Source organism: Terrapene carolina, unplaced genomic scaffold (genome assembly GCF_002925995.2).
Source record: "Terrapene carolina triunguis isolate 2854851 unplaced genomic scaffold, T_m_triunguis-2.0 Scaffold53, whole genome shotgun sequence".
Classification (NCBI taxonomy): Eukaryota; Metazoa; Chordata; order Testudines; family Emydidae; genus Terrapene; species Terrapene triunguis.
In genome coordinates, this window is record NW_020664404.1 from 65,284 (window position 1) to 89,206 (window position 23,923).

The 23,923-nt window shown below is 57.1% G+C and overlaps 1 protein-coding gene across 3 annotated transcripts in view; it reads left to right on the forward strand.

The window, feature by feature from the left end:
* CAMK2B (calcium/calmodulin dependent protein kinase II beta) overlaps positions 1–23,923 on the forward strand; it is a 75,987-nt gene that overhangs the window by 16,229 nt on the left and 35,835 nt on the right. For all 3 annotated transcript variants that reach the window (XM_029913042.1, XM_029913046.1, XM_029913038.1), the window contains exons 3-9: positions 3,073–3,175; positions 3,269–3,352; positions 5,812–5,906; positions 7,960–8,082; positions 10,448–10,531; positions 12,049–12,091; positions 14,559–14,633. In XM_029913042.1, the coding sequence (XP_029768902.1) occupies positions 3,073–3,175; positions 3,269–3,352; positions 5,812–5,906; positions 7,960–8,082; positions 10,448–10,531; positions 12,049–12,091; positions 14,559–14,633 (607 nt within the window). The remainder of the gene's footprint in view (positions 1–3,072; positions 3,176–3,268; positions 3,353–5,811; positions 5,907–7,959; positions 8,083–10,447; positions 10,532–12,048; positions 12,092–14,558; positions 14,634–23,923) is intronic.

Genomic DNA, 23,923 nt, shown 5'->3' on the forward strand with positions numbered 1-23,923 from the left:
TAACGATGCTGGCTTTGGTGGGACCCAACTGAGAGTATCAATTAAGGACAAATTGCTTAGAGCAGGGCTGTTACAGCCCAAGGCTGGGGTTCCTTTTCACACCAAGGCAAACCAAACCAGCCAGACAGAGAAGACTTTGGTTTTACCCCACTGGCCAACCAGAAGTCACACAAGCAATTCCCTTAGACACTCCAGTTTCCCAGTATCACCACCAGTGCCACTCGTTATGGGGATGACTGATTATGAAAACCAATACCCCAGTAAAAGAAAAAAAAGGTTCTCTTGATCCCAAAGGACCAAGACCCAGACCCAGGTCAATATACAAATCAGATCTTACCCACAAATCACGCTGTTGCCAATCCTTTAGAATCTAAAAGCTAAAGGTTTATTCATAAAAGGAAAAAAGATACAGATGAGAGCTAGAATTGGTGAAATGGAATCAATTACATACAGTAATGGCAAAGTTCTGGATTCAGGCTTGTAGCAGTGATGGAATAAACTGCAGGTTCAAATCAAGTCTCTGGAACATCCACAGCTGGGATGGGTCATTCAGTCTTTGTTCAGAGCTTCCGTTTGTAGCAAAGTCCCTCCAGAGGTCAGAAGCAGGATTGAAGACAAGATGGAGGAGCTGCAGCAGCCTTTTATAGTCTCTTGCCATGTGGTCTCTGCTTTCTTTGTCCCAAACACAAGCTATCCAGCACACGGGGCATGGAAAAACCTCAGAGTTCTGTCCATAGGCAGGTCCCTGCATACCTTGCTGAGTCACAAGGTGTATCTGCCTTCTCTCAATGGGTCAGTTGTATAGCTGATGGTCCTTAATGGGCCATCAAGGAGGCCAGGCAGTGCTGATGCCACATTGTCTGGGGTGTCACCCAGAAGCACAGCACAAGTTTGAACTACAGACAGTATAGCGCCAATACTTATAACTTTACATACCAAAATGATACATACACACAGATAGCGTAATCATAACCAGCAAACCAGAACCTCCTCATAGACACCTTATTTGACCCCCTTTATACACGATTTGGTGTCACTACAGGACCTTGGTTGCACCAATGAACTATATGGTCTCAGTTCATGTTAATAACGTCACAAGTATCACTTGGGGCCAGGGTAGCGGGTGCTGGCATGTGCTGGAGTGACGCTCGGGCCGGGAAAGCAGGCACTTGGCCTGTGCTGGAGTGGCACTCAGGGCCAGGGTAGCGGGTGCTGGCATGTGCTGGAGTGGCGCTCGGGGTTGAGGGAGCAGGCATTGGCATGTGCTGGAGTGGCACCCAACACCGGGGCAGCAGGCATTGGCACATGCTGGAGTGGCACCCGGGGGAGCTGGTTTCTTGCCCTTTGTGTCATGGTGCACTGGCGAGGCAGGGGGCTGCGTTGTATGCGGTGGCATGGTGCCAGTGGGCACTCGGCTCTGGGGTGCAGCCGGTGTCATCGTATGCAGGGGCTGGGCCGAGAAGGAGAAGGGGAATGGCACCAGCCTCCTTCAAAGAACAAGGAGGAGCCCAATCAGCCCTCAAGCATCTGGTTCCGTGAGGAGTGGCCTTTGGCCTCTACAGGTGTCCCTTGCAATCTGGCCCAAGGGCAGGGGGTCCGGCTGGCACAGGGGGCAGGGAATGGACAACAGGGTCTTTCCCCTCCTGGGGGCACTGGCTCGGATCACCTCCGGGTTGAGGGGCCTGGCGGGTGCAGGAATGGGGTATGGGGCCTTTCACCGCTGGGGGCGTCGGCTCTGATCCAGCCCCAGGGCGGGGTGTCTGGCTGGCGCGGGACTGAGGTTTGGGGGCCCGAGACTCTCATCTCTGTGTGACTGGAGCTCATTCCCACCTGCTGCCTGTCTGGTGGCCGCTGTGTGACCTGATCTCAGGCCACGGCATCTGGACAACGGGAAGTTTTGAGACTCCCATCCCGTCCCTGCCCCGTCAGGCAGCTGGTCCCGGCAGGGCATGGGCGGGGCTCATTGGCACAGTCATGCGCGGTCACCCCCCTGGCCAGCGCTCTTTGTCAGGGGAGGTGGAGCTGTGGATAGATGTGTACAATCCAGCTGTTGTCCTCTGTCTCAGAGCCAGTGCTTCCGGCCCTTTGCATAACATTTCCAGAGCTTCCTAGGGGACATTCTGATTTCTCTGGCTCTGCTGAGCTCCGACAGATCGATGTGGGGGGTTAGGGGCACCAGCAGAGAAGCCAGGCCAGCCAACCTGGGGAGGGGAGGGGGGGCACCTGCTGCCGGAACCTGAATGCCCGGGAGGTGGCAGAGAGGGGAGGCCCTTTCTGTGTATGTTTGGTGGAGAGAAGCATTGGGTTTTATATTGTGCGAATGGACATATTGGGGGCTGGGAAGCCCTGGGAAGGGGGGGCTGCTTCGGTGCCCCAAATTGCAGCCAAAGATGGTGGTGATTTCCTGGCTCTCAGAGCCTGTTTCATGCCACCTACTTCTCTTGTTAGCCCAGGTGCCTTGGCAGGCCATACTGAAGACTTTGGGACGTGACACCAATCCCAGAGGGGGGAAAACGGCCTCCCAGCCTGGTGGCAGAGCACCACCAGGGAAAGTGGGCAGGCAGGGTCTCTGCTTGTCGTCCCCCTCAAGCCCAGAGCAGAGTGGGGCTTTGGGCGGCTGGAATGTGCACAGAGGCCATGCCAGATGGACACAGCAACACAGCCCAGGACTTGCCCATGGGTCAGGAAGCTGGAGGCTGTGCTGGCCTGGAATAATCCCAAAGCTGGAGCTGGCTTTCTGCCCCCCTGTAATGGCAGTGGGTGCAGGGGAGGGGAGCTAGGAGGGAGGGGCATCAGTCTGGATCCTAACACATCAGCCGAGAGAGCACAGGGGCTGGAAGGTGCCAGCCGAGCCGGTCGGGCTGTGTGGACACGCTGATAGCCCCATCCCGCCCGGGGTGTGACCCCCACTCGGTTCTCGCCGCTCATCAGCCTTGCACGTCTCTCACCTGCTTCTGCAAACCGTCTGTTGTTGTTCTTCTGTTTTGTTTTCTCCCCCCTCCCCTTCTCTACCCCCCTCCGACCGCATGTCTGGTCCCATGGCGCCCTGTGCCCAACGGCTCGGCACGACAGCCGGAGAACCTGCTCCTGGCCAGCAAGTGCAAAGGCGCGGCGGTGAAGCTGGCGGATTTTGGCCTGGCCATCGAGGTGCAGGGGGATCAGCAGGCTTGGTTTGGTGAGTGGCAGAGCCCCCTCCCCGCCCCCATCCCACCCCTGCTGCCCAGGACAGTCATGGCAACACAGTCTGTGCTCTGTGTTTTCTCCCCAGGCTTCGCCGGCACCCCCGGTTACCTCTCGCCCGAAGTGCTGCGCAAAGAAGCGTACGGCAAACCCGTGGATATCTGGGCATGTGGTAAGGCCTGCGCCGCGAGTCATAAAGTCATAGATGGGAAGGCCAGTGGGAACCACTGTGCTCATCTAGTCTGGTGTCCCGTATAGACCTGGCCTGCAGGAATCCCTGTGTGAACTAGGCCAGATCTGCTAGAAAAACAGCCAGTCTTGAGTTCAAAATTGTCAGTGATGGAGAATCCACCATGCTCCTTGGGACATTGTCCCCTGGTTAATTACCTTCCGTGTTAAACATTGACACCTCATTTCTAGCTTCACCTTCCAGCCATTGCGTTGTGTTAGACCTTCCTCTGCTCTCATGTAGGCACTGGCAGACTGGGATCACGTCCCCCCTTCACCTTCTCTGTATTAAGCTAAATAGATCGAGCACCTTGAGTCTCTCACTGGAAGGCAGGTTTTCTAATCCGTTAATCATTCTCGTGGCTCTTCCCTGCCCCCTCTCCAGCTTATCAACGGCTCAGTGTCAGGGATCTGCCAAGTCTCCTTCTCCCTGCCTCTGGGCTGAGCCACCCACTTGTGCCTTCAGTTCTTTGTGACGGTCGGTGCTCATGGACTGGTGGTGAGCTGGCCTAGTGGTTAGGGGGCTGGCTTGGGAGACATGTATTCAAGTCTCACCACTGCCAGTGTCTCTCTGGGCAAATCACTTAAGGCCAGATTGCCCAAGGAGTTAGGCACCCAAAGATGCAGAAAAGGCACCTAGTGGGTGTAACGATGCTGCCTTTGGTGGGACACTACTGAGAGTATCAATTCAGGACAAATTGCTCAGAGCAGGGCAGTTACAGTTCCTTTTCACACCAAGGCAAACCAAACCAGCCAAACAGAGAGGACTTCCGTCTCACCCCACTGGCCAACTAGAAGTCACACAAGCAATTCCCTCAGACACTCCAGTTTCCCAGTATCACCACCAGTGCCACTCGTTATGGAGATGAATGGTTATGAAAACCAATACCCCAGTAAAAGAAAAAAGGTTCTCCTGATCCCAAAGGACCAAGACCCAGACCCAGGTTAATATACAAATCAGATCTTACCCACAAATCACGCTGTTGCCAATCCTTTAGAATCTAAAATCTAAAGGTTTATTCATAAAAGGAAAAAAGATACAGATGAGAGCTAGAATTGGTGAAATGGAATCAATTATATACAGTAATGGCAAAGTTCTGGATTCAGACTTGTAGCAGTGATGGAATAAACTGCAGGTTCAAATCAAGTCTCTGGAACATCCACAGCTGGGATGGGTCATCGGTCCTTTGTATAGAGCTTCAGTTTGTAGCAAAGTCCCTCCAGAGGTCAGAAGCAGGATTGAAGACAAGAAGAGGAGCTGCAGCAGCCTTTTATAGTCTCTTGCCATGTGGTCTCTGCTTTCTTTGGCCCAAAGACAAGCTATCCAGCACATGGCATGGAAAAACCTCAGAGTTCTGTCCATAGGCAGGTCCCTGCATACCTTGCTGAGTCACAAGGCATATCTGCCTTCTCTCAATGGGTCAGTTGTATAGCTGATGGTCCTTAATGGGCCATCAAGGAGGCTAGGCAGTGCTGACGCCACATTGTCTGGGGTGTCACCCAGAAGCACAGCACAAGTTTGAACTACAGACAGGATAGAGCCAATACTTATAACTTTACATACCAAAATGATACATGCACACAGATAGCGTAATCATAACCAGCAAACCAGAAGCTCCTCATAGACACCTTATTTGACCCCCTTTATACAAGATTTGGTGTCACTACAGGACCTTGGTTGCACCAATGATCTATACGGTCCCAGTTCATGTTAATAACGTCACCGAAGGTTTTACAGTGGTGCCTAAGCAGATTAGGTGCCTAACTCCCATTGGCTTTCCATTCCCGCCTGCATGGAGCCCAGAGCGTTGCTGTTTATTGAACTCTGTGTCCAAGATGCTGCATGAAGCCAGCCAGCCCCAAATCCCCCTGTGAGCAGTTTGGATCCTAGTCCCTATCCGTGCCTGATAACGGACGCTAAAAGCCCGCTGCCCCATGGCTCATCCTCTCTGTGGAGCCTTTGCTAGTCCCAGAGACCCCTCCCCATCCTACAGGGAGAGGAGGCCTAGAGGCATAGACAAATGTTAGCAGGGGGGTGCTAGAGGTATAGATAGCAGTCGGCAGGGTCAGGTCTAAACCCCTTGCTGCAGGCTCTCGCTCCCATCCCGTGGTGGCCCCTGGGCATCCGGGCACCTGCTCAGTGCAAGGGCTTGCTCCTTCCCTGCCAGGTGCAGGGGGTGGATGAGGGGGTGGTTAACCAGCAGCAGGTCGGTGCTGGAAATGTAAAGCCAAGTTGCATTAAGGCAGGAGAGAGCAAGCGGGACCTGGCAGAGACGGGGTTCCCCAGGAGATGCCTGCTGGCAGCAGACTGAACAGAAACCCCCATATCCCTGTGTAAGTCCAGCCCTGGGCCCCCAGGAGTCGGCAGGCGCTGACTCTTTGCTCTCCCATCCCTCTCCCCAGGTGTGATCCTTTACATCCTGCTAGTCGGTTACCCTCCCTTCTGGGACGAGGACCAGCACAAACTGTACCAACAGATCAAGGCTGGTGCCTACGACGTGAGTACCTCCCTGCCCCCACCCCGGGCCCAGAGCACCGCGACGGGGACCTGCTGCCGCGGGCCAGGAGTCCCGTACGCCACCGGCTTCGTCTCCGGCGTGTCAGCCTGCCCCTCTGGTTTCTCCTTTGCCGCGCCTGCTATCGGACCTGGAATTGCTGGTGTCTCCCCAGCCGTAGAGCTGTGCCCAGCCCTTCCAGGGTAGGACACGTCCCTCCTCCTCCTCAGGGGGCCGACAGGGCTGTGGCCGGCCAGCCTCCACCCACAGTACACACCCCCCTCCCCATGACTTGCCCCTGTCACGGTGCAGTTGCTGGGCCCCATCCATGATGCATATAGAGATACTCCCCCGCCATGTAGACAGCATCCCAGAGTGCCCTGGGCGTGGACATGGTGCTAACGCAGGTTAGCGCTCACCGGACCTGCCCAGCCTGCAGGGATAGGATATCTTTGAAACCATGTTGGCTAGCGGGACTCCAACAGGACTTGTTCCCAGTGTAGACGGGGCCAGGTGGGTTTAGGATCGTGTTAGCAAGTCGGGATCAGGCCCCGTGGCCATTCTGTTACTGTCGGGGCTGGGAGGCTGGAGGAAGCTGCCTTCCATTACACCCAGAGACCAAGCAGAGCGGGGGACTCCGTTCTTTGCCTGGGAGGGGCTGTGGCCCGCCAGCCGCGCTGCAGGGTCGCGTGTGCTGTGGATCCTGCGGTCCTGGATGCTGCCACACAGGGGCCACTGGAATCACCCACACACACACCCACGCCCCGTTCGTAGAGCTCCATCCTGTCCCCAAGCCCGTCCTGCCCTCGGTCCCGGCTGTCTGCACAATCCCCATGGCAAGCCCAGCACCTGCCGTGGGGAGTGCCGACAAGTGTGGTAACCCGCCCTCCTGGCTCCCTTGCAGACACTGGGCAGGGCCGTGGCACAGGGACCTGGCCGAGATTCCTGCCTTGGCACGACTCTTTCTCCACGCACATGGCAGCACGGAGGGACCCGGGAGCATCCAGACGCCCCATGCGAGCCGCGCTCCTGCGACTGCCCAGAGCGCAGGTCCAGTGGGTATCTCTCCGCTCCCAATAGCTCGGTGGAATTTGGCAGCCTCTCCGCTCCCTCTCTTCCCCCCTTTGCTGGCGCTTTCCTCACCCCTGTACGCTTGGCCTCTTCTGCACGCACTTGGGAACGACCGGGGGCCTGGGGAACGGTCTCTGCTCGTTTTTCTCCCCGCTCCCGGGGCGCCTCCTCTCCCCTCTTGCTTGTACGGAATACGAGCGGGGTCCTCCGGATTGTGCAGTGTCTGAACCGGCCGCAGGCTCCCCCTCTCGCTCCCAAACCCTGGCTTTAAATCGATTTCCCTTCTGAAGCCTGGGGCTTGCGGGGGAACCCTCCAGAGTGCAGCCTGAGTGGAACGGTGCAGTGACAGCCTGTAACAAGAAGTGTGAACAGCCCCCACTGCGCTCAGTCTATCTGTTAACTCTGAAACCTAATGATACACGTCCATACAGTTCACTGGCCGCCTACCAGCTGCAACATCCAGGCAATGTGCTTATCCCAAAATCCCCCACACTCCCTGGGGACAGAAGCCCCTGCTGCCCCCTCTCCAGCATCCAGCACCTCCAGCTTCCCCACACCCACAAAGCCTGCAGACCAGCCACATGTGGCCAGCACCAGCGTCTGTGAGAGGATGAAAACACAGGGAACGAGGCATTTAACCGGAATTAGCTGTCGAGGCAAAGGGGCGGCACGAGGGTGGGAACGACAGGTTCAAGTCAGGAAATCAAGTCCGGTTTTGCAGTAGCCCTGGATTGGCCACAGAGCTTCCCGCCCGCTGCTGTGCCAGGGCAGAATGCGGGTACCACTCACCTTGGAGCGGATGTGATAAGGCTGCGGGCAGCATTGGCCGGGCAGCGGGATGTGGGCAGACTCTGGCGCTGGCTTTGGGCTGCCCTCGGGTTCCTGGGGAGTCACTGGTGCCTTGGCTGCGAGCAGCCAGCTCCCCGCCCCCGACGGCTGCGATCCCCTGCATTTAACCTTCCTGGCCCTTGTTTCTTGTCTGCAGTTCCCTTCTCCCGAGTGGGACACGGTCACCCCCGAAGCCAAAAACCTCATCAACCAGATGTTAACCATCAACCCGGCCAAAAGAATCACAGCCCACGAAGCCCTGAAACACCCATGGGTCTGCGTAAGTGTCGCTGCCGCCCCGGACGCAGCCAGGGAGTCGGGCTGCTCGGTTCTCCCTCGCTTTGCCTCTTCTCTGGAGCCACGCCTCTCGAGCTCGGCGTTGGGGGAGTGGCGAGAGGGGCTGGCCAGGCCACACCAATGGCGCCAGCTTGGGTTAGCCCATAGCGCAGTGGCTTTGGGACCAGCATCGTCCCCAGGGAACGGTAGCCGTCAACGGGCTGATCAGAACCTGGGCCGGTTCATCTCAGCCACCCACAAGAATGCCCAGCCCGTTGTTTCCCCATCACGGAGTGAGCAGCTGTTCCCCCAGCAGCGTGCTGAGCTCTGGGGCCAGCTTGCTCACTAAGGGTATGTCTCTGCTGCGATGGAAGACCCTGGCCCGGCCGCGGCTAGCCCGGCTCAGCGGACTGGGGACGTGGGGCTCGGGCTGCGGGGCTATAACATTGCAGTGTAGACATTTGGGCTCAGGCAGATCCTGCGACCGGAGTGTGATGGGTTCGGTCACAGAGACCCCCTTGGGCTGTCACCTGTTGTGCTGGGACTACCTCTGAGCCCGTTTTCTCTGCCATCTTGGGCCTCCAGAACCCTGCCTTGTTGAGCCAGACATGCTAGCCTGCTACAACACAGACCCAGGGTCTGAACCACGTCCCCAAAGCTGCAGACTTAACTGAAAACAGCTCAGCAAGTCACCTGTCTCCAGCACCCAGATACCCAGCTCCCAGTGGGATCCAGACCCCAAATAAATCCGTTTTACTCTGTATAAAGCTTATGCAGGGTAAACTCATAAATTGTTCGCCTTCTATAACACTGATAGAGAGATATGCACAGCTGTTTGCTCCCGCAGGTATTAATCACTTACTCTGGGTTAATTAATAAACAAAAGTAAGTTTATTAAGTATAAAAAGTAGGATTTAAGTGGTTCTGAGTAATAACAGACAGAACAAAGTAAGTGGCCAAGCAAAATAAAACAAAACACGCAAGTCTAAGCTTAATACATTAAGAACCTGTTTACAAGTAAAATCTCACCCTCAGAGATCGTCCAATAAGCTTCTTTCGCAGACTAGACTCCTTCCTAACAACCCTTTCCCCTGGTACAGCCCTTGTTAGTTCCAGCTCAGGTGGTAACTTGGGGATTTCTCATGACTTGCAGCCCCTTTTGTTCTGTTCCCCACCCCCTTTTATATCTTTGGCCCAAGGGGGAATCTGGGTCCCCACCCCTCCTTCTAAATGGAAAAGCACCAGGTTAAAGATGGATTCCAGTATCATGTGACATGTACACATGTCCCTGTAAGACTTCATTACCCACTGGCTGGCCAGCACCTACCCAAGAAGGCTTACACGTAAACAGAGCCATTTACAGGTGATTGATTCTGAAGCACCCTTAATGGCTTCCACTTAATGTTTACACCTGTAATACAAGTTTATATCTTATTCTCCTAACTCCAGACATAGGAATAATACATGCAAACAAATTGGATGAACACACTCAAGAGATCCTAAGCTTTGTAATGATACCTTACAAGAGACCTTTTGCATGAAGCATATTCCAGTTACATCATACTCACATTTATAAACATATTTTTATAAAACATACGGAGCGCAACGTCACAGGGAGGGGCCCAGAATGTCCACACTGCGATTTTATAGCCCGGCAGCCCGTGCCCTGTGAGCCTGAGGCGGCTGACCTGGGCTCTGAGACTCGGTGCCGTGGGGTTTTATTGTCACGTAGACGTCCCCCGAGGGTCTGTCTGTCTGTGCTGCATTGTAAACCTGGGTCTGTGAGACCCGGGCTTGTGTTTCCAGCCTGTGCAGGAGCGGCCGCCCTGCAACGTAAACCTGGGCTCCCAGTTGCTGGGCTCGGGTCTCAGTCGTGCTAAGGCAGCCGCGCTGCTCTACGCCGCTCTTCTAATCGGGGCCGTGGCTTGAGCTGCGTCCACACTGCCAAACGACAGGGAGTAGGACTTGGTCCTAGGATCCCGGCCCTGAGTGCTCGCTGGCTACAAGTCAGGCTGATTTGTGGGTGGGCAAAAGGCAGGGTTCGGCTCAAACCTGAGTCCCACTCGGGCCTAGTGTGCCGTGTAGATAGACTCTTGGAGCTTTGTCGCTGATCTGGTGGGACAGGATCCAGGGGTGCCCAGTGCTGGTGGCCTGCCATATCTGCAGTGTTATGTCACCTGTGGTCCCAAGCCAGGACCACGCCTCTGGGGGCACTAGAGGCTTATCTGGGTGGGGCAGGACTCTGCTGGCTAAGCCGTTTCTCTAGCCCCCCCCTTCCCCCCTCGTCCCGTTCCCTCCCCTGACCACACTCGTTTTCTGGTGCCGAGGCAGAAGCAACTGATTTCTCTCCCTCACCTTCTCTCCTCCAGCAACGTTCCACCGTGGCCTCCATGATGCACAGGCAGGAGACCGTAGAGTGTCTGAAAAAGTTCAACGCCAGGAGGAAGCTCAAGGTAAATGCCCCTGCAGAGCCCTGGGGCCGGACTCTCCCGAGAGCCACGGCAAACAGACACGGCGGGGTCAGTGTGGGGTTGAGGTCCCCCCTGCCCCGGGGGCCCCATGATCTCTGCTGCTCAGCCAACAGCCCCAGAAAGGAGCAGAGGCTGCTTGGCTTGTTAGCATGGCACATCCAGGGCATAGCGTGCCCCGGCGTCTCCCCCGCCAGGAGAATTCCTGGGCCAGTGGGTTCTCCTGGCCGCACCACAGAGCTCAGAGCCCTGCAAATCCTCTCCAGGTGCTAGCAGCTGAGACTGGAGCTGGAGAATTGATCCCCCAGCTCCTAGCCCTTCCCCGGGGGGTGGCATGCGCCTGCCCCTGCTGGGGGAGCAGATTGGCCCCGCCTGCCTTGCACGTTGTCCGTTGAGCGCACAGGAACCGCAGTGTGTCAGCCACTGGGCGTCTCTGCAATGGCAGGGTAAGTCCATTGCCCCCGGAGAGTCCAGCATCTGGCGGGGGGGTTCAGCTCCCACTGTTTGTGTAGCCCACGCCCGTGCAGGTGGATAAGCCTGCTCCGGCCCTGCTTAACAGAGGTGGGTCTGTTCGCTCAGGCTGGACTGGCTCATGCTTTAAGGTGCAAAGGTGCCAGGTTTGGTGCCCCCTTGAGGGCGGCTAGAGGGGACAGGGTGGTAGCTGGCGAGGGCTGTTTCTCTAGGGGGTATAACGCCCAGGGGGACTTGTGGCCTGGCTTTGTGAGCGGAAGGATACGCAGGAGAGTCCCAGGACCATGGGCCATTCTGTGAAGTAGCTAAGTGGGAGGAAGGGGCTGGGAAAGGGCCTGATGACCGTCGTGTGGCAGAACCTGTGAGAACTGCACCTCTGCCCCTCCTGTGTCCCACGGCCCCCCCAGCTCCTGCTGCTAAGTGAGAAAATCCCCATGGGGCCCGGATTTCACCAGGGTCTCCAGACCCCACCCTGTCCCTTAGAGGCCTGTGCCACTCATCAGAACCTCAGGGGTTCTGGAGCGTCGGCCCACAGAGGAGAGAGGGAAGAGTCGGGAGGATCTGAGGGGAGCAAGGCGCCGTGCTCTCGGGGGTGGGGGCGTGCTGCGGCCAGTGGAGTCCCACGGGCAGACGTGCAGCAGATTCTGGTCGGCGTCCGTAGCTCCCTTCGGGGCAGTGCATTGGCAGGGAGTCACCCCCAGCCTCGGCTCACCACCTCGGGACCGGCACGGGTTCCCACCCTCCCGGGCTCTGCCCTCCCTGCCCCGATGCGAGGGGGGGCCGGGGCGTCAGCCCCACGTCACGGGTGGGAAGCTGGGGCTCAAGGAGCTCACGGGACTTGCCCGCGGTAGGCTACGGTGGAGCAGGCCAACAAAGCCAGCATCCCCGTGCGCTAGGTACACCTTCCCCACTTGGCCACACCCTCCTCGTGCGTCCAGGGGGCAGCGCCCAGGTGGTCGGCGGCCTGGCCCTGTCGAAACAGACCAGGTTTCCTGCACTGTGCTGTACCAACCCTGGCTCTTCTCTTCCAGGGGGCGATTCTCACCACCATGCTGGCCACGAGGAACTTTTCAGGTAAGCGCTCGGCTCGGCTTCGCATTGCAAAGAGTGTTTGCCCCTGAGGCGCGAGAGCGACCTTAGCCCCCCTCGGGACCGAGGCCACGTTCGCGGGAGGCACGATTCCACACCAGAAAAGCGCTCCTCCTGTGGATGCAGCTAGAGCGGCAGAGCTGTGCTCGTACCGGTTCAGCGAACCGCTCTGTCACAGTCTCCCCGTGTCCCTCCCGCCGCGAGGGCCCTGGCAGGGTCTCGGACATCACTTGTCTCTGAGCCGGGACCCTGGTGAGCGGGGGTTTTAAGGCTTCTCCGGCCCCCTGCCTTCCACTGTGATATCTGACCAAGGCAGACTGCCTCCCAGCTGGGTGTGGCCAGCCGTTACAAGTGACCGCCCCACGCTTTCTAAGCAAACCCCTTTGTTCTTAAGGCAAAAGCGTCACCGAGAGAACCTATGAGAACAATACGCAGATTTAACCACACACGACACGTCCCCAATCGGTCGGGGGGGGGGGGGCACATCTTTCCCACTCTCCTGCAAGGATTGGGGCCCCCCCTTGGACAGAAGGTCCAGTCCGCTTGCTGCATCAGAAAGAAGGCCCTGCGTTAGTTTAAAGGCAGCCTTTTTATTCCCAAAGCCCTTTCTTTGTTGGTCTCTCTGGAGGTGTTTACAACCTGGTTGTCCTTAATCACACCCTGTTTTTGGTTCCTGGAGGAGCCATGGTAACCTCCCTCCCTGGAGTTGCCTACAATCCCTCTCCCACAGTGCTACATAAACTCGCTATAGTGTGGTCCCCGAAGATACTGCATGGGGTTGCTGCACGCCCCAGTGAAACAAGCGATGATGGTAAAAGCTCAACTTTGCCGATGCCGCTGCATCTGCACCAGGAGCTTTGCCAGCCAGGCTCCGTTGGTCAGGGAATCTCTGCTCTTCACACCCTGGCCGACAGAGCTGTGAAATCTGTAGTGTCGACCTATCCTGAGGAGTTCTCAGCGCTGCTTAGAGCCAGACGCAGCCCAGGCAGCTGCCGTTCCTCGGCCTTAGAGGACAACCTCTTATCCTGAGCCGTGCTGGTTTGGTGATGTGGGGAATTGGGTATAGAGCTGAGAATGACAGAGCTCATCTCACCTGTGCCTGGCCAGCCTCAGTACACAGACGCCTAGTGCAGAAACCTGTTGTGCCCCGGACAGGTCTGTTCTAAAGAAGTCCCTCTAGATCCCACTGTTAACATTTGCACACCAAGGCTGGAGGGGTCTGATTGCGATGCCTCCAGGCGCCTGTAGAAATGCAGACGTGCTTGGGTATGTTTCAGGGGAGAGGCGGATGGATCTGTGTCTCTTTCAGCCATTGCAATCCCATTTTTGTCAATTTCACGGCGCGGCTGATTCTCACCTCCCAACTATCCTGCTGGCAGAGCGCTCCAGGGGAGGGGGCTGGTGGGGAAGGGGCATGCCCCTGCCGGCTGGATGTCCCTGGGAATGCCGCTCTAAAGCATACCCTTCTTTCCTGGTCTGCCCCTCCTCGGTTGGCACCCAGTATCAGCTGAAACTGACTGCCTCGGGCCCCTGCTACTGCCCCTGTCTAGAGGAGTGAGGAGAAACATCTCAAGGGAACAAGGCAGGGGGCAGCTGGGTAGATCCCTCAAGCAGGACATTTTGCTTTCTCTCCCGAGGGGCCATGACTTCGCTCTGCAGCACCCAGGCCTGGACTTCAGCTTTCCAGGGTCATGGTCACTTAGCAAGCGGTGCAAGAAAGACTAAGCAATAAGCAGCCATTGACTGTGTCACAGGGATTCAAAGCTCCCACTGGGCTTTGGGGACAACCTATGGGCATGGGGCTCTGGTGCCCTGCCCCGTGCATCCCTCAGGATCTCAGAGTTGGCGTCTTGGGCGAGAATCCCTTCTCCCGTCCGTTCCACACGGCACGGGGTCGCAGCTCCTTGGCTGGGATGTCCCCTGATGTCACAGCGAAGCTAGCAGGGCCTGGCGGGGTGGAGGGTGCTGCTGTGTGGAGGACCCTCTATGCCACCTCCAGGAGTAGCTTCCCCGCTGGGCACAGAGGGTATGTCTCTGCTACAGTTAAACGCCCGCGGCTGGCCCATGTCAGCTGCTGGGCTTGCAGGGCAATAACATTGCAGTGTAGCCGTTCGGGCTCGGAAATCTGGCAAGGGGGGGAGGTTGAAAGTTAGCTCGAGTGTCTCCACGCAGCCCCCACCCCCGGCATTGCGGTGTGGACGTGCCCCCAGCCGTGGCTCTAGGCCGGTCGCCCCTGGGGCATGTGGAACGGGGGCTCAGCTACCAGCAATCTCGCCTCTCCATCTAAACTTTAACTCGAATCTTTTTTTCTGCTTCCTTTGTCTCGTTTCTTTCCCTATCTTTCCTGCCCTCCGTCTGTCTCGCTCCCTCTCTCTGTCTTTCTCTGTCTCTCTCCCCCCCCACACCCCGACCGCTCTCCTTGTCCCTCCGTTTCCTACCCTGGTGCTGACAGTCGGCAGACAGACCACCGCTCCCGCCACAATGTCTGCAGCCGCCTCCGGTGCCACCATGGGGTTGGTGGAACAAGGTAGACGTGTCCTGAAGGGACCCTCCCTGTTTCCCCTCTCTTTCCTCCCCCTCACCCCAGAAATCTGAGCGCATGCAACTTCATCCATCATTAACATCTCATCCCCAACCAGCGCCCAGAACCGGGAGCAAACGCAGCCGGGTCTGCTCTGAGGAAGGGTGCCGGGCACTGGAGGCAGTTCCAGTTTATTCCAGCAGAGATTTTAAAAGGTCCTGGGGGGAAACGAGGATTAAAAAGTAGAATTGGAAAATGCATAGGTGTCTGGAATGGCGGAAAGAGTAAAAAAACTGGGACTGTTCAGCTTAGAAAAGAGATACCTGCGGGGGTCTGTGATAGAGGTCAATACAATCCTGAATGTTGGAGAACGTGAATAAGGACGTGTTATTTACTCCTTCCCATATCACCAGAACCAGAGGTCACCCGATGACATTAATAGGCAGCCGGTTTAAAACAAAGCGAAGGAAGTACTTCATCACACAGCGCACAGTCAAACTGGGGAACTCATCGCCGGGGGATGTTGTGAAGGCCAAAAGTGTAACTGGGGTCAGAAAAGAATTAGATACGTTCACGGAGGACAGGTCCATCAATGGCTATTAGCCACGATGGTCAGGGATACAATCCCATGCTCTGGGTGTCCCTAAACCCCTGACTGCCAGAAGGTGGGCCCGGACGACAGGGGTTAGATCACTCGGTAAATTTCCCTGTTCTGTTCATTCCCTCTGGGGCACCTGACACTGGCCGCTGTCGGCAGACAGGACACTGGGCTAGATGGACCTTTGGTCCGACTCAGTCTGGCCGTTCTCACGTTCTTATTTAATTTCCATGTTACTGCAATTGGGCCTCTCGTCCCTGGGAACTCAGAACCTGGGTCATAATCTCGGATGGCAACCAGGATCGATGGGGGAGAAGCCCGGCGACCTGGCCACACTTTAAAAGCCCAGCCTCCAGTTTGGTGCCCGCCCCCTTGTACGTGCAGGTTGTCAGGGCACACAGCTTGTTCATCGCCCCCAGGGCTCAGGGGGGAAATGCCAGGTTTGAACCCGCTATCTTGATGAAAGCCCTGAAATGTTTATGTGCAGGGCAGGACACCTGGTGGTCAGAGTCGGGCACTGCACATCAGGGACTCCACTTCAAAAGTACCTAGTTCACTTAGGGTATGTCTATACTTACCTCCGTGTCCGGCAGTAAGCAATCGATCTTCTGGGTTCGATTTATCGCGTCTTGTCTAGACGCGATAAATCGATCCCGGAAGTGCTCGCCGTCGACGCCGGTACTCCTGCTCCGCGAGAGGAGTACGCGAAGTCGACGGGGGAGCCTGCCTGCCGCGTCTGGACCCGCGGTAAGTTCGAACTAAGGTACTTCGACTTCAACTACGTTATTCACGTAGCTGAAGTTGCGTATCTTAGTTCGAAGTGGGGGGTTAGTGTGGACCAGGCCTTAGCAGCATCTAAGTAAAATCTTCACCTGGGCCTAAGTGATTTAGGAGCCAGTGTCCAATTCTCAGACGTGACTTAGGCACTGAGAGGAGGCTACCTTTCATTGAAATCCAATGGGGCTTAGGCTCCTAAGTGACTCAGGGCAGGGCTGCCCAGAGGATTCAGGGGGCCTGGGGCAAAGCAATTTTGGGGGCCCCTTCCATAAAAAAATTGCAATATTATAGAATACTATATTCTCGTGGGGGCCCCTGTGGGGCCCGGGGCCTGGGGCAAATTGCCCCACTTGCCCCTCCCTCTGGGCGGCCCTGACTCAGGGCAAGATTTGCAACGGTATTTAGGCCCCTAGAAATGCAAAGAGGTGCCTAAGTCCCTTTCACAATCTGGCCCTTTTGAAAATTTTATCCGTCGCTTCTCCTCGTGACATTAGGCAACCCTCGCTCTGTGCCTCAGTTTCCCTATTAGTAAAATGGGCACCCAAATACTCCCCGCCCTCTGGCATGTGGGTTCCTGGCTGTAGTCCAAGAGCCAGCTCCTATTGATTTATTCATTCATTAAAGCCAGCAATGTGGCGGTGACGCCCGCCTCCATTTTGCTGTCACGCCGCGCTCAGCCCGGGACTCTGTGTTCCCTTTGGCAGGAGTTGAAGCCCATCCCTTTCTCACACAGGGCAGGGAGCAGCTGCTGGTGAACTCCTCGGGGGGCGTAAAAACCTGAACTCAGGGCTTGGCAGGGGACGGAAGGTGGAGATGGGCTGCAGACCCTGTATTTTAAATGCCACTCTTTGTAGTCCTGGCTGATTGGTTTGGGAGCATAATCCACATTGGATGTGCTGTGCGGCTCCTCTTTGAAACAAGCCAAGCCCTCGGCTGTTTTCCTGCCATACACAGAGCCCTGGGCTGGGCATGATTGTACTGGGGTGGCTACACCAGCTGTTTTTAGCTCCATTAAAGCCAGCTTGGGGATGCCTACCCGTGCTGCTGTCCACCTCCTGACCGCAGTGGGGACATCCCCGGCCCCTTTTGGCGCTTGCGATCAGTCCCTAGAGCAGGAGGAGGCAAGGGCCATGCATGCCAGCTGCAACCAGTGTCAGGCAGAGGGTCGTGCCTAGCTGCGGACCCTCTTGCATCGGCCAGGCTGTTGGCCTGGTATCGTGCACTGGTGGCTTCTCAGGGCAGCGAAGGCCCAGCCGGCTTTCCCAGCGTGCCCAGAGATTCTGTTCCCAGCTTGGGATTGGAGTTCCCATCCTCAAGCTTCGTTGGTCGGTTTGCCGCGGCTGCCGCATTGGGATTCCTCCCCCAGCGAGGGATTTCCACAGTCGGGCCGAAACGGGAAACAATTAAATGACCCAAAGCCCGGGGAGCAGGCAGGCAGATCGCCCACTGTATAAGGTGTGAGCACCGCCCCCAGGCACAGCGCCACAGTTGCCCATCACACGTTGGTGTGCGATTGCATGGTTCGTCCAGAGAGCGGACAGCAGATAGGTGCTGGGTGCGCTTAAGGACTGACATTCACCCTGTGCAGCGGATCAGCCTGAGGCGCCCGCCAGAAGCACCCCCGATATTTGGAAGACGTCAGCAGGGCGGAGACCCACGGTGGCTCTCGCACGGAGCGAGAGTCACTGGAGGGGGGTGTTTCAGGGAGCGAGGGGGGAGAGCAGACAGCACCCGTTTGCTTTGTGGCGCTGTATTAAAATGTAAAGACTGGAGCTGAAGAAAGTTCCTTTCCGAGGAGATCTCCCTCGTGCCAGGGTCTGGGGGCACCCCCTGTCTGGCAGTCAGGGGGGTAAGTTCCCAGAGGCACAGGGAATGTCTCCAGTGTGGCTATGCAAGTCTGATGCACCGCCCCGCCCCCCAGTCATGGCTAAGCAGAGCCTCTGAGTAACCGCTACAAAGGCTCCTAAGTCACTTAGGGCCCAGATCCTCCAAGGTATATAGGTGCCTGTCTCCCACTGATTGCAGTGGATGTTAGGCGTTGAGGTTCTGGGCCGCGGAAGCCTGAAGCCCACTGACTTTGGGACTCGGCACTTCTGAAAATGGGCTCAGATGAAATTGACCAAAGCACCCAAGTGATTTATGAGCCTATCTCTCATTTTCAAAAGCCCCGCAGGCACCTGGGAGTCCGTGTCACTGCCAGTCAATGGGGTTTTGGCTCCGAAGTCATTTGGAGGCATTTGAAAATTTCCCCTCTATCCATTTCCAAATGGGGTTTGCAAGGAGCTTGGGGCCCTTTCTTGGTGCGCGTGGGGCCTGGAGATGGGCTCTGACATGGTTCCGTTTGCCTTTCTGCCTGAAGCTCACCTGTGTCCGGAGCACAGTGTGAACGTCCAACCTAGGTGTGACTGTCGTGCCAGTTTGCATGCGCACTGGGCGCTGCGTTGGCAAGATTCCCGGAGCTTTGTGCACAGAGCAGCCGCCGATTGGCACGGCCGTCGTCTGCTCTTCTGGCATCTCTATACCCCCTGTTGATCCGGCATGTCATTGCAGAGACCTTTCCCTCTCCAGCGCCCGCCTCCTCTTCCTGATGCGGTGAAGTCACTGGCCGGCTGAGCACAGGGGGGTGGATATTGACAGCTCCGGCACAGAGCAGAAATGTGTCTGGCAGCCGGGGGAAGAGGTGGCTTTGGCAGCAGTATCTGATACGGGCCGCCCGTTGGGTGCGCACCTGTATGAGGGCACCCAGTCTGTCTCCGGACGAAGGTGAAAGGGACTCGGTTACTGCCCCGGGCGCTGCTGTTGCACTGATCTCTGCAATGCACTGGCAGATGACTGGGGGGAAGCTCAACAAACAGCTGGGGGCCAGTCCCCGGCTTTGGTGGGTGATGGAGAGGTGGCTTTTTCTGCCTTTCCCATTGCGCTCTTCCATGGTCTGGGAGCACAAGGATCACTGGAATGGGAAGCCTGGCAGGAGGCATCTGTCAATCACAGGTGCCTTGGGGCTCAGCAGTGCTGGGGAAGGAAAAACAGAGCCTGAGTTAAAGGAAGTGTTGGGGAAAGACGCCTGAGCATGCCGGGGGCTGTCTGGAAGCGGCTGGGCTGACTGGCTAGTCTAGTGAAAGGAGATAGCTGGGGATAAGGAAGAGCTTATCCATATGGAGGGTCTGTGGGCATTCAGACAGGCTCCCCCCCGTGCCACCTCCATCCCAAAGGGTCTTCCTTGTGAATGCTGGCTCTCTGCTTGCCACGGCCTCCCGCCCGCTCCTCCCCCTGGCCTTACCTGGAGGTTGAACTTGGTGAATGATGCATGAGGTTGTGTGACCCAAGTGCATGGGCCAGAGCCTTGTCTGGTTTTATCTGTCCACCCAAACCGGAGGTGGGGCTCTTTGCTTTGTGTCCGCTGGTGCCAGCCCTGCATGCAGGAGACTGATCTGCATGGCAGTGACAGAAACTGACCCACCCGAGCTTGTATTAATGTCCGTGCAAAACTCCGGCCGGGATCCAACCAACAAATCCAGTGGAGGGAGCAGTGACTGACCCACGTGTCCCACTGTGTCTGGCACTGGTTATAAGCCCGTCCCCTCAGAGCAGACTGGTGTCGGCATTGCCTGCATCTGCTTTAAGAAGAGGCACCTGAATCTCTATGCAGACTTCAGTCCATAGGCATTCACAATGTACTTGGGGCTGGAAGCTTGCAAGGAGAGAGACGCTGCCTCGGGTGGCTATGGCAGGGCTCAGAGGGGCACGTGGGAACAGCCTGTGACTATCTGAAAAGCAGAGGCCAGTGGGAGGGGGTAATTTAGGGTGACACCCAGGGGTATATATTAGGGAGCTGTAATGAAATCGATTTAAAATTGATCCGGTTACACCCGTGAGACCCCCTGAATGAAGATGCACCTAGATTGCTGTCACTTGCCCGTAAACAGATTTTGCTTGATGTGGAAAGTTGCTGTCACTCTCCTGACCCCGGGAACTGCCCCGCCAGCTCTGACAACGCGCGTTTGAAAAGAGAAACGCCCCGATGGTTCAATGGCTGACACAGGAGCAGCTTCCAAACTCTCCTGCCCTGGCTGCGCCCTCTCTGGATTCACTTCCCCTCTGTCTGCGAGACATTGTGTCAAAGTCACATTCCAGCCCCTTGTGGAGTCAGCAGCAGGTGGCTAGAGCGGAGCGGAGCACGTCAGGGCTTTTCGTACAGCAGCACGGAGGACAAGTGAGCGAGTCACACGAGTTTCTCCACTAGGGGAAACAATCGATGTTGCGCAGTGGAGAGGGGCCCGGGAGTTTGGAAAGGAGCGGTAGCTTCAACAGAAATGGAGCTGCCACACCAAGAAGGGAGCGGTGGGGTTTCTGGCCTCGGCCTGGAGCGGGACTGGTGCTGCTTAGCTCGGCGTGGCAGAATAATAGATCTCTTGTCTTCACAAGAACATGGGCCAGGCAGATGGTGGATATTGGCCATAGAGTCACTGGCCAAGGATGAAAAATGAACTAGAAGCAAGAGCGACGCCCACCCAGGAGAGCAATTGAAAGAGCTACAAACAGGCCCTGAGCCTGCCACAGCAGAGAGCCCCCGTGGAGAACCTCCTGGGCTGCCTTTGATGGCCACTGGACGATGTATTGGACTGATCACCAAAAGATGACCCATAGCCACCCATGACCAGTGGTGCTGAATGGACAGCTCCAGCCCTGAAGCGAGTTTGGATCCTAGGGTACGTCCAGACTAGCCGCTGCATCGGCGGGTAGCGATCGATTTATCGGGGATCGTTATATCGCGTCTCGTTAAGACGCGATATATCGATCCCCGAACGCGCTCCCCGTCAACTCTGGAACTCCACCGGAGCGAGCGGCGGTAGCGGAGTCGACGGGGGAGCTGCGGCCGTCGATCCCGTGTCGTGAGGACCCAAGGTAAATCGATCTAAGATACTTCGACTTCAGCTACGCTATTCACGTACACCCCCCCCCCCAGTGTAGACCAGCCCCTAGATCTGGGATCCTAGATCGGGCCTTGATAGGAAGCAATTGGTGCTGAATGCACTGCTCCCCTCTTCTCCAGGGGGGATCCACAGCCTGTGACCCCTCCATTGCTGTCCCGCCTGGTGCCGCTCCCCCAGAAGAAGCTCTGGCTCTGGCGCATCAGCTCGTCGTAGGTGTGGCAGGCTGTTGCTCCGATGGGTTAGGCAAAGGGTTGGCCCAAAGGGTCCCTTTGCACCTCATCTTACACACCATCCTCCAGGACATGGAGAGCGGCTGCAAGTGGCTTCTGGCCCCTCCACCTGTGAGGTTCATAGAATCATAGAATATCAGGGTTGGAAGGGCCCTCAGGAGGTCATCTAGTCCAACCCCCTGCTCAAAGCAGGACCAATCCCCAACTAAATCATCTCTGCCCCACTCCCTGCTTTGTCCCCTTCCATCCCCTCTGTCTCCAGACAAGCCTCACCCACGGTGCACAAGGCTTCTTGTCATTGATGTTCAGATCTCCCCTGCCCTCTGGGCGAGAGATCTCTGCCGGAGCACCCGCCTTGCTGGCAGCCTCCTCGGCTGTAGACAACGGGCCTGGCTTTGTCTCGCCTCTTCCTGCACCCGATCCCGTCACGCCAGGGTTGTAGTCCTCCAGAGTCTTCCCATTGTCTCTAATAATGAATAAGCCCAGAGTGTTGGGTTCTCCCTGCTGGCTTTAAGGTGTGAAGTCCTCTCTGGTTCTGCACCCTTCTCCTTTGGGGAACTGTCACGGTGCCCACTCTTGGCTCCGTGCAGTCCGTGGGGGGAACCCCTTTCAGTGAGACAGCCCTTCTCGGGGGTCCACTCTCTCTCGGGGTCAGGCCCTCCACCTCCTGGAGCCGCACCTCTCTGAGCCTTAGCACGTCTGTCTCTTGCCACGGGCCCCCTCAGGGAGTCCACTCGCTTTGGACCCCTGGGGCTTCCACACCCCCCGAAGGGTTGATGCAACCCTGTTCTCTAGACCGGAGTGACTCTCAGCCAGCGTAAAACAGGAGGGTTTATTGAGCATTGAACACAGCACAGGAAACCCTCTGACCCTCAGGCTTGGCCTCTCTCAGCGCAGCACATCCCAGTCTCCCCTGCATCCAGGTGGGCTCTGCCTGCTCCCCCTTTCCAGCCCAGAGCCCCCCTGCTTCCCAGCTGGGCATCTGAGATCACCGGCCCCAGGCCCCGCCTCTGTCCATTGTCTTCTCTCCAGGTAAACAGGGTCGTCTGGGCCTCCTCTCCTCTCCCCCTCCCCCCCCCAGCTGGAACTGGCTGGTTAGGTCATGGGGTCCTCTCTCCGCAGCCCATTGTCCTCCCACTGGCCAGAACTGGCTGCGACTCCTGAGCTGGGTCTCCAGTGAGGGTCGTCAGGTCACCAGGCTCTGGGGTGTCCCTCCTCCAGGCCATCGGCTGGGTCCCAAGTTCCCTCTCTGGTCCTCTGTACCAACAAACTCCCTCTCCCCTCCCCTCGTTAAACCAGTAACACCCAGGGGCACTGAGTCCCACTCCCTCTGCGTGCAAACCATTGGAAAACCACGAAAAGATAAGAAAATCCCCCACTTCGTCACAGGAACGAATGCATCACCTCCCCAGAGCTGAATCCTCTGCCAATCCAGAGCCTCGGGAACCCAAGCTGCAGTCCCTCACTTTACACTCAGTTGGGCTCCCTGCCGGTCCAGGAGCCAGCCCTAGCAAAGTGACACGCCCAGAGGGCCATGAGAGATCTCAGTCTGCTGGCATCCATCTCCCCTCCCCTCGCCATGGCTACTGGGGACGAGCCCCCCAGACGGTTACTGTAGCATCTGGGCCAGTCTTGTAGGCAGGTCGTGCTGTGCCAGGATCTGTGAGTTCACATGATGAGACCAGGTCCCTCACCCTACACATGCTGCGCAGGGCGTCCGGCAGCTTGAACCTTGTGGACGGGCATTCCCAAGCGTGACCTTGAGAGTTAGGTTTGGAGAGCCCAGGGTCAGGCTGGGCTTTGGAGACCTCGTCCCCTGCTTTCCGGCTGGGTTACCAGTCAGAAGAGCTTTGAGGGTCCAAGCGTGACCGCTTTGCACGGCCAACTTCCTCCTCCGTGGGGATGGAAGCCCACTGCCAGTGGCACGTAGATGGTCTCTGAGGTTGGGTTCCCTCCCAGCGCACGCCATGCTCTCGTTTCCCAGCCAGGCGGCTGTCCCCTGCCGGAGGGCACCAGGATTGCCAGACGTTACTGGTACCGCCTGTCTGGATGCTCCCCACAGGGGGCTCTGCTGAAAGGTATGAAGGCAGCTCCCCTTCCCGATTTGCAAGGTTCTGCGAGCCCTGGAAGAGCTGCTCTTCTGTGTCATGTGGAAGAGTGACAGTTGATGAGGCAGGCACAGTTTACCTGCTTGGTGGCTTTGCTCTAGGGAGGCAGAGTGACCCAGGGGATGGGCCGCTCGACTGGGGGCCGGGACTCCTGGGTTCTGTTCCCAGCTCTGGCGTTGACTTGCTGGGTGAGCTTGGGTGAGTCACGCCTCCGCCCCTCTTCCTCCCTCAGCGAGGGATATTGACCCTCCTTAATAGCACAGCTGGAAAGTGCGAAGCTCCCTGTGTTGTCGGGGCTGGCTTGCAGCAGAACCAACCATTTCACTCTCCAGATGCGAGGAATGCTCTGCCAAAGCCCGAGCTGGGACCTCTGTCCCCACGGGCATTGCACGGATGTCTCAAGTCCACAAGACGCTTTCTAATCCTGGAGTAACTTGTCCTCTAATCTTGGGGCGACTCCAGCTAGACCATCGCATAGAGCATGGCTACGGGCTAAGCCTGTAGCCTTTTCAGCACAGTGTAGGTACTTGCGCGGTGCATTTTATCAAAGGCACCCAAACAGCTCCCTTCTGAGTCACAGCTGGCCGGATTTGCTGGCTGGGTGCCCTCCGTGGCTGTGTGCAGCCCAGTGACAAACGCTGTCAGCCAC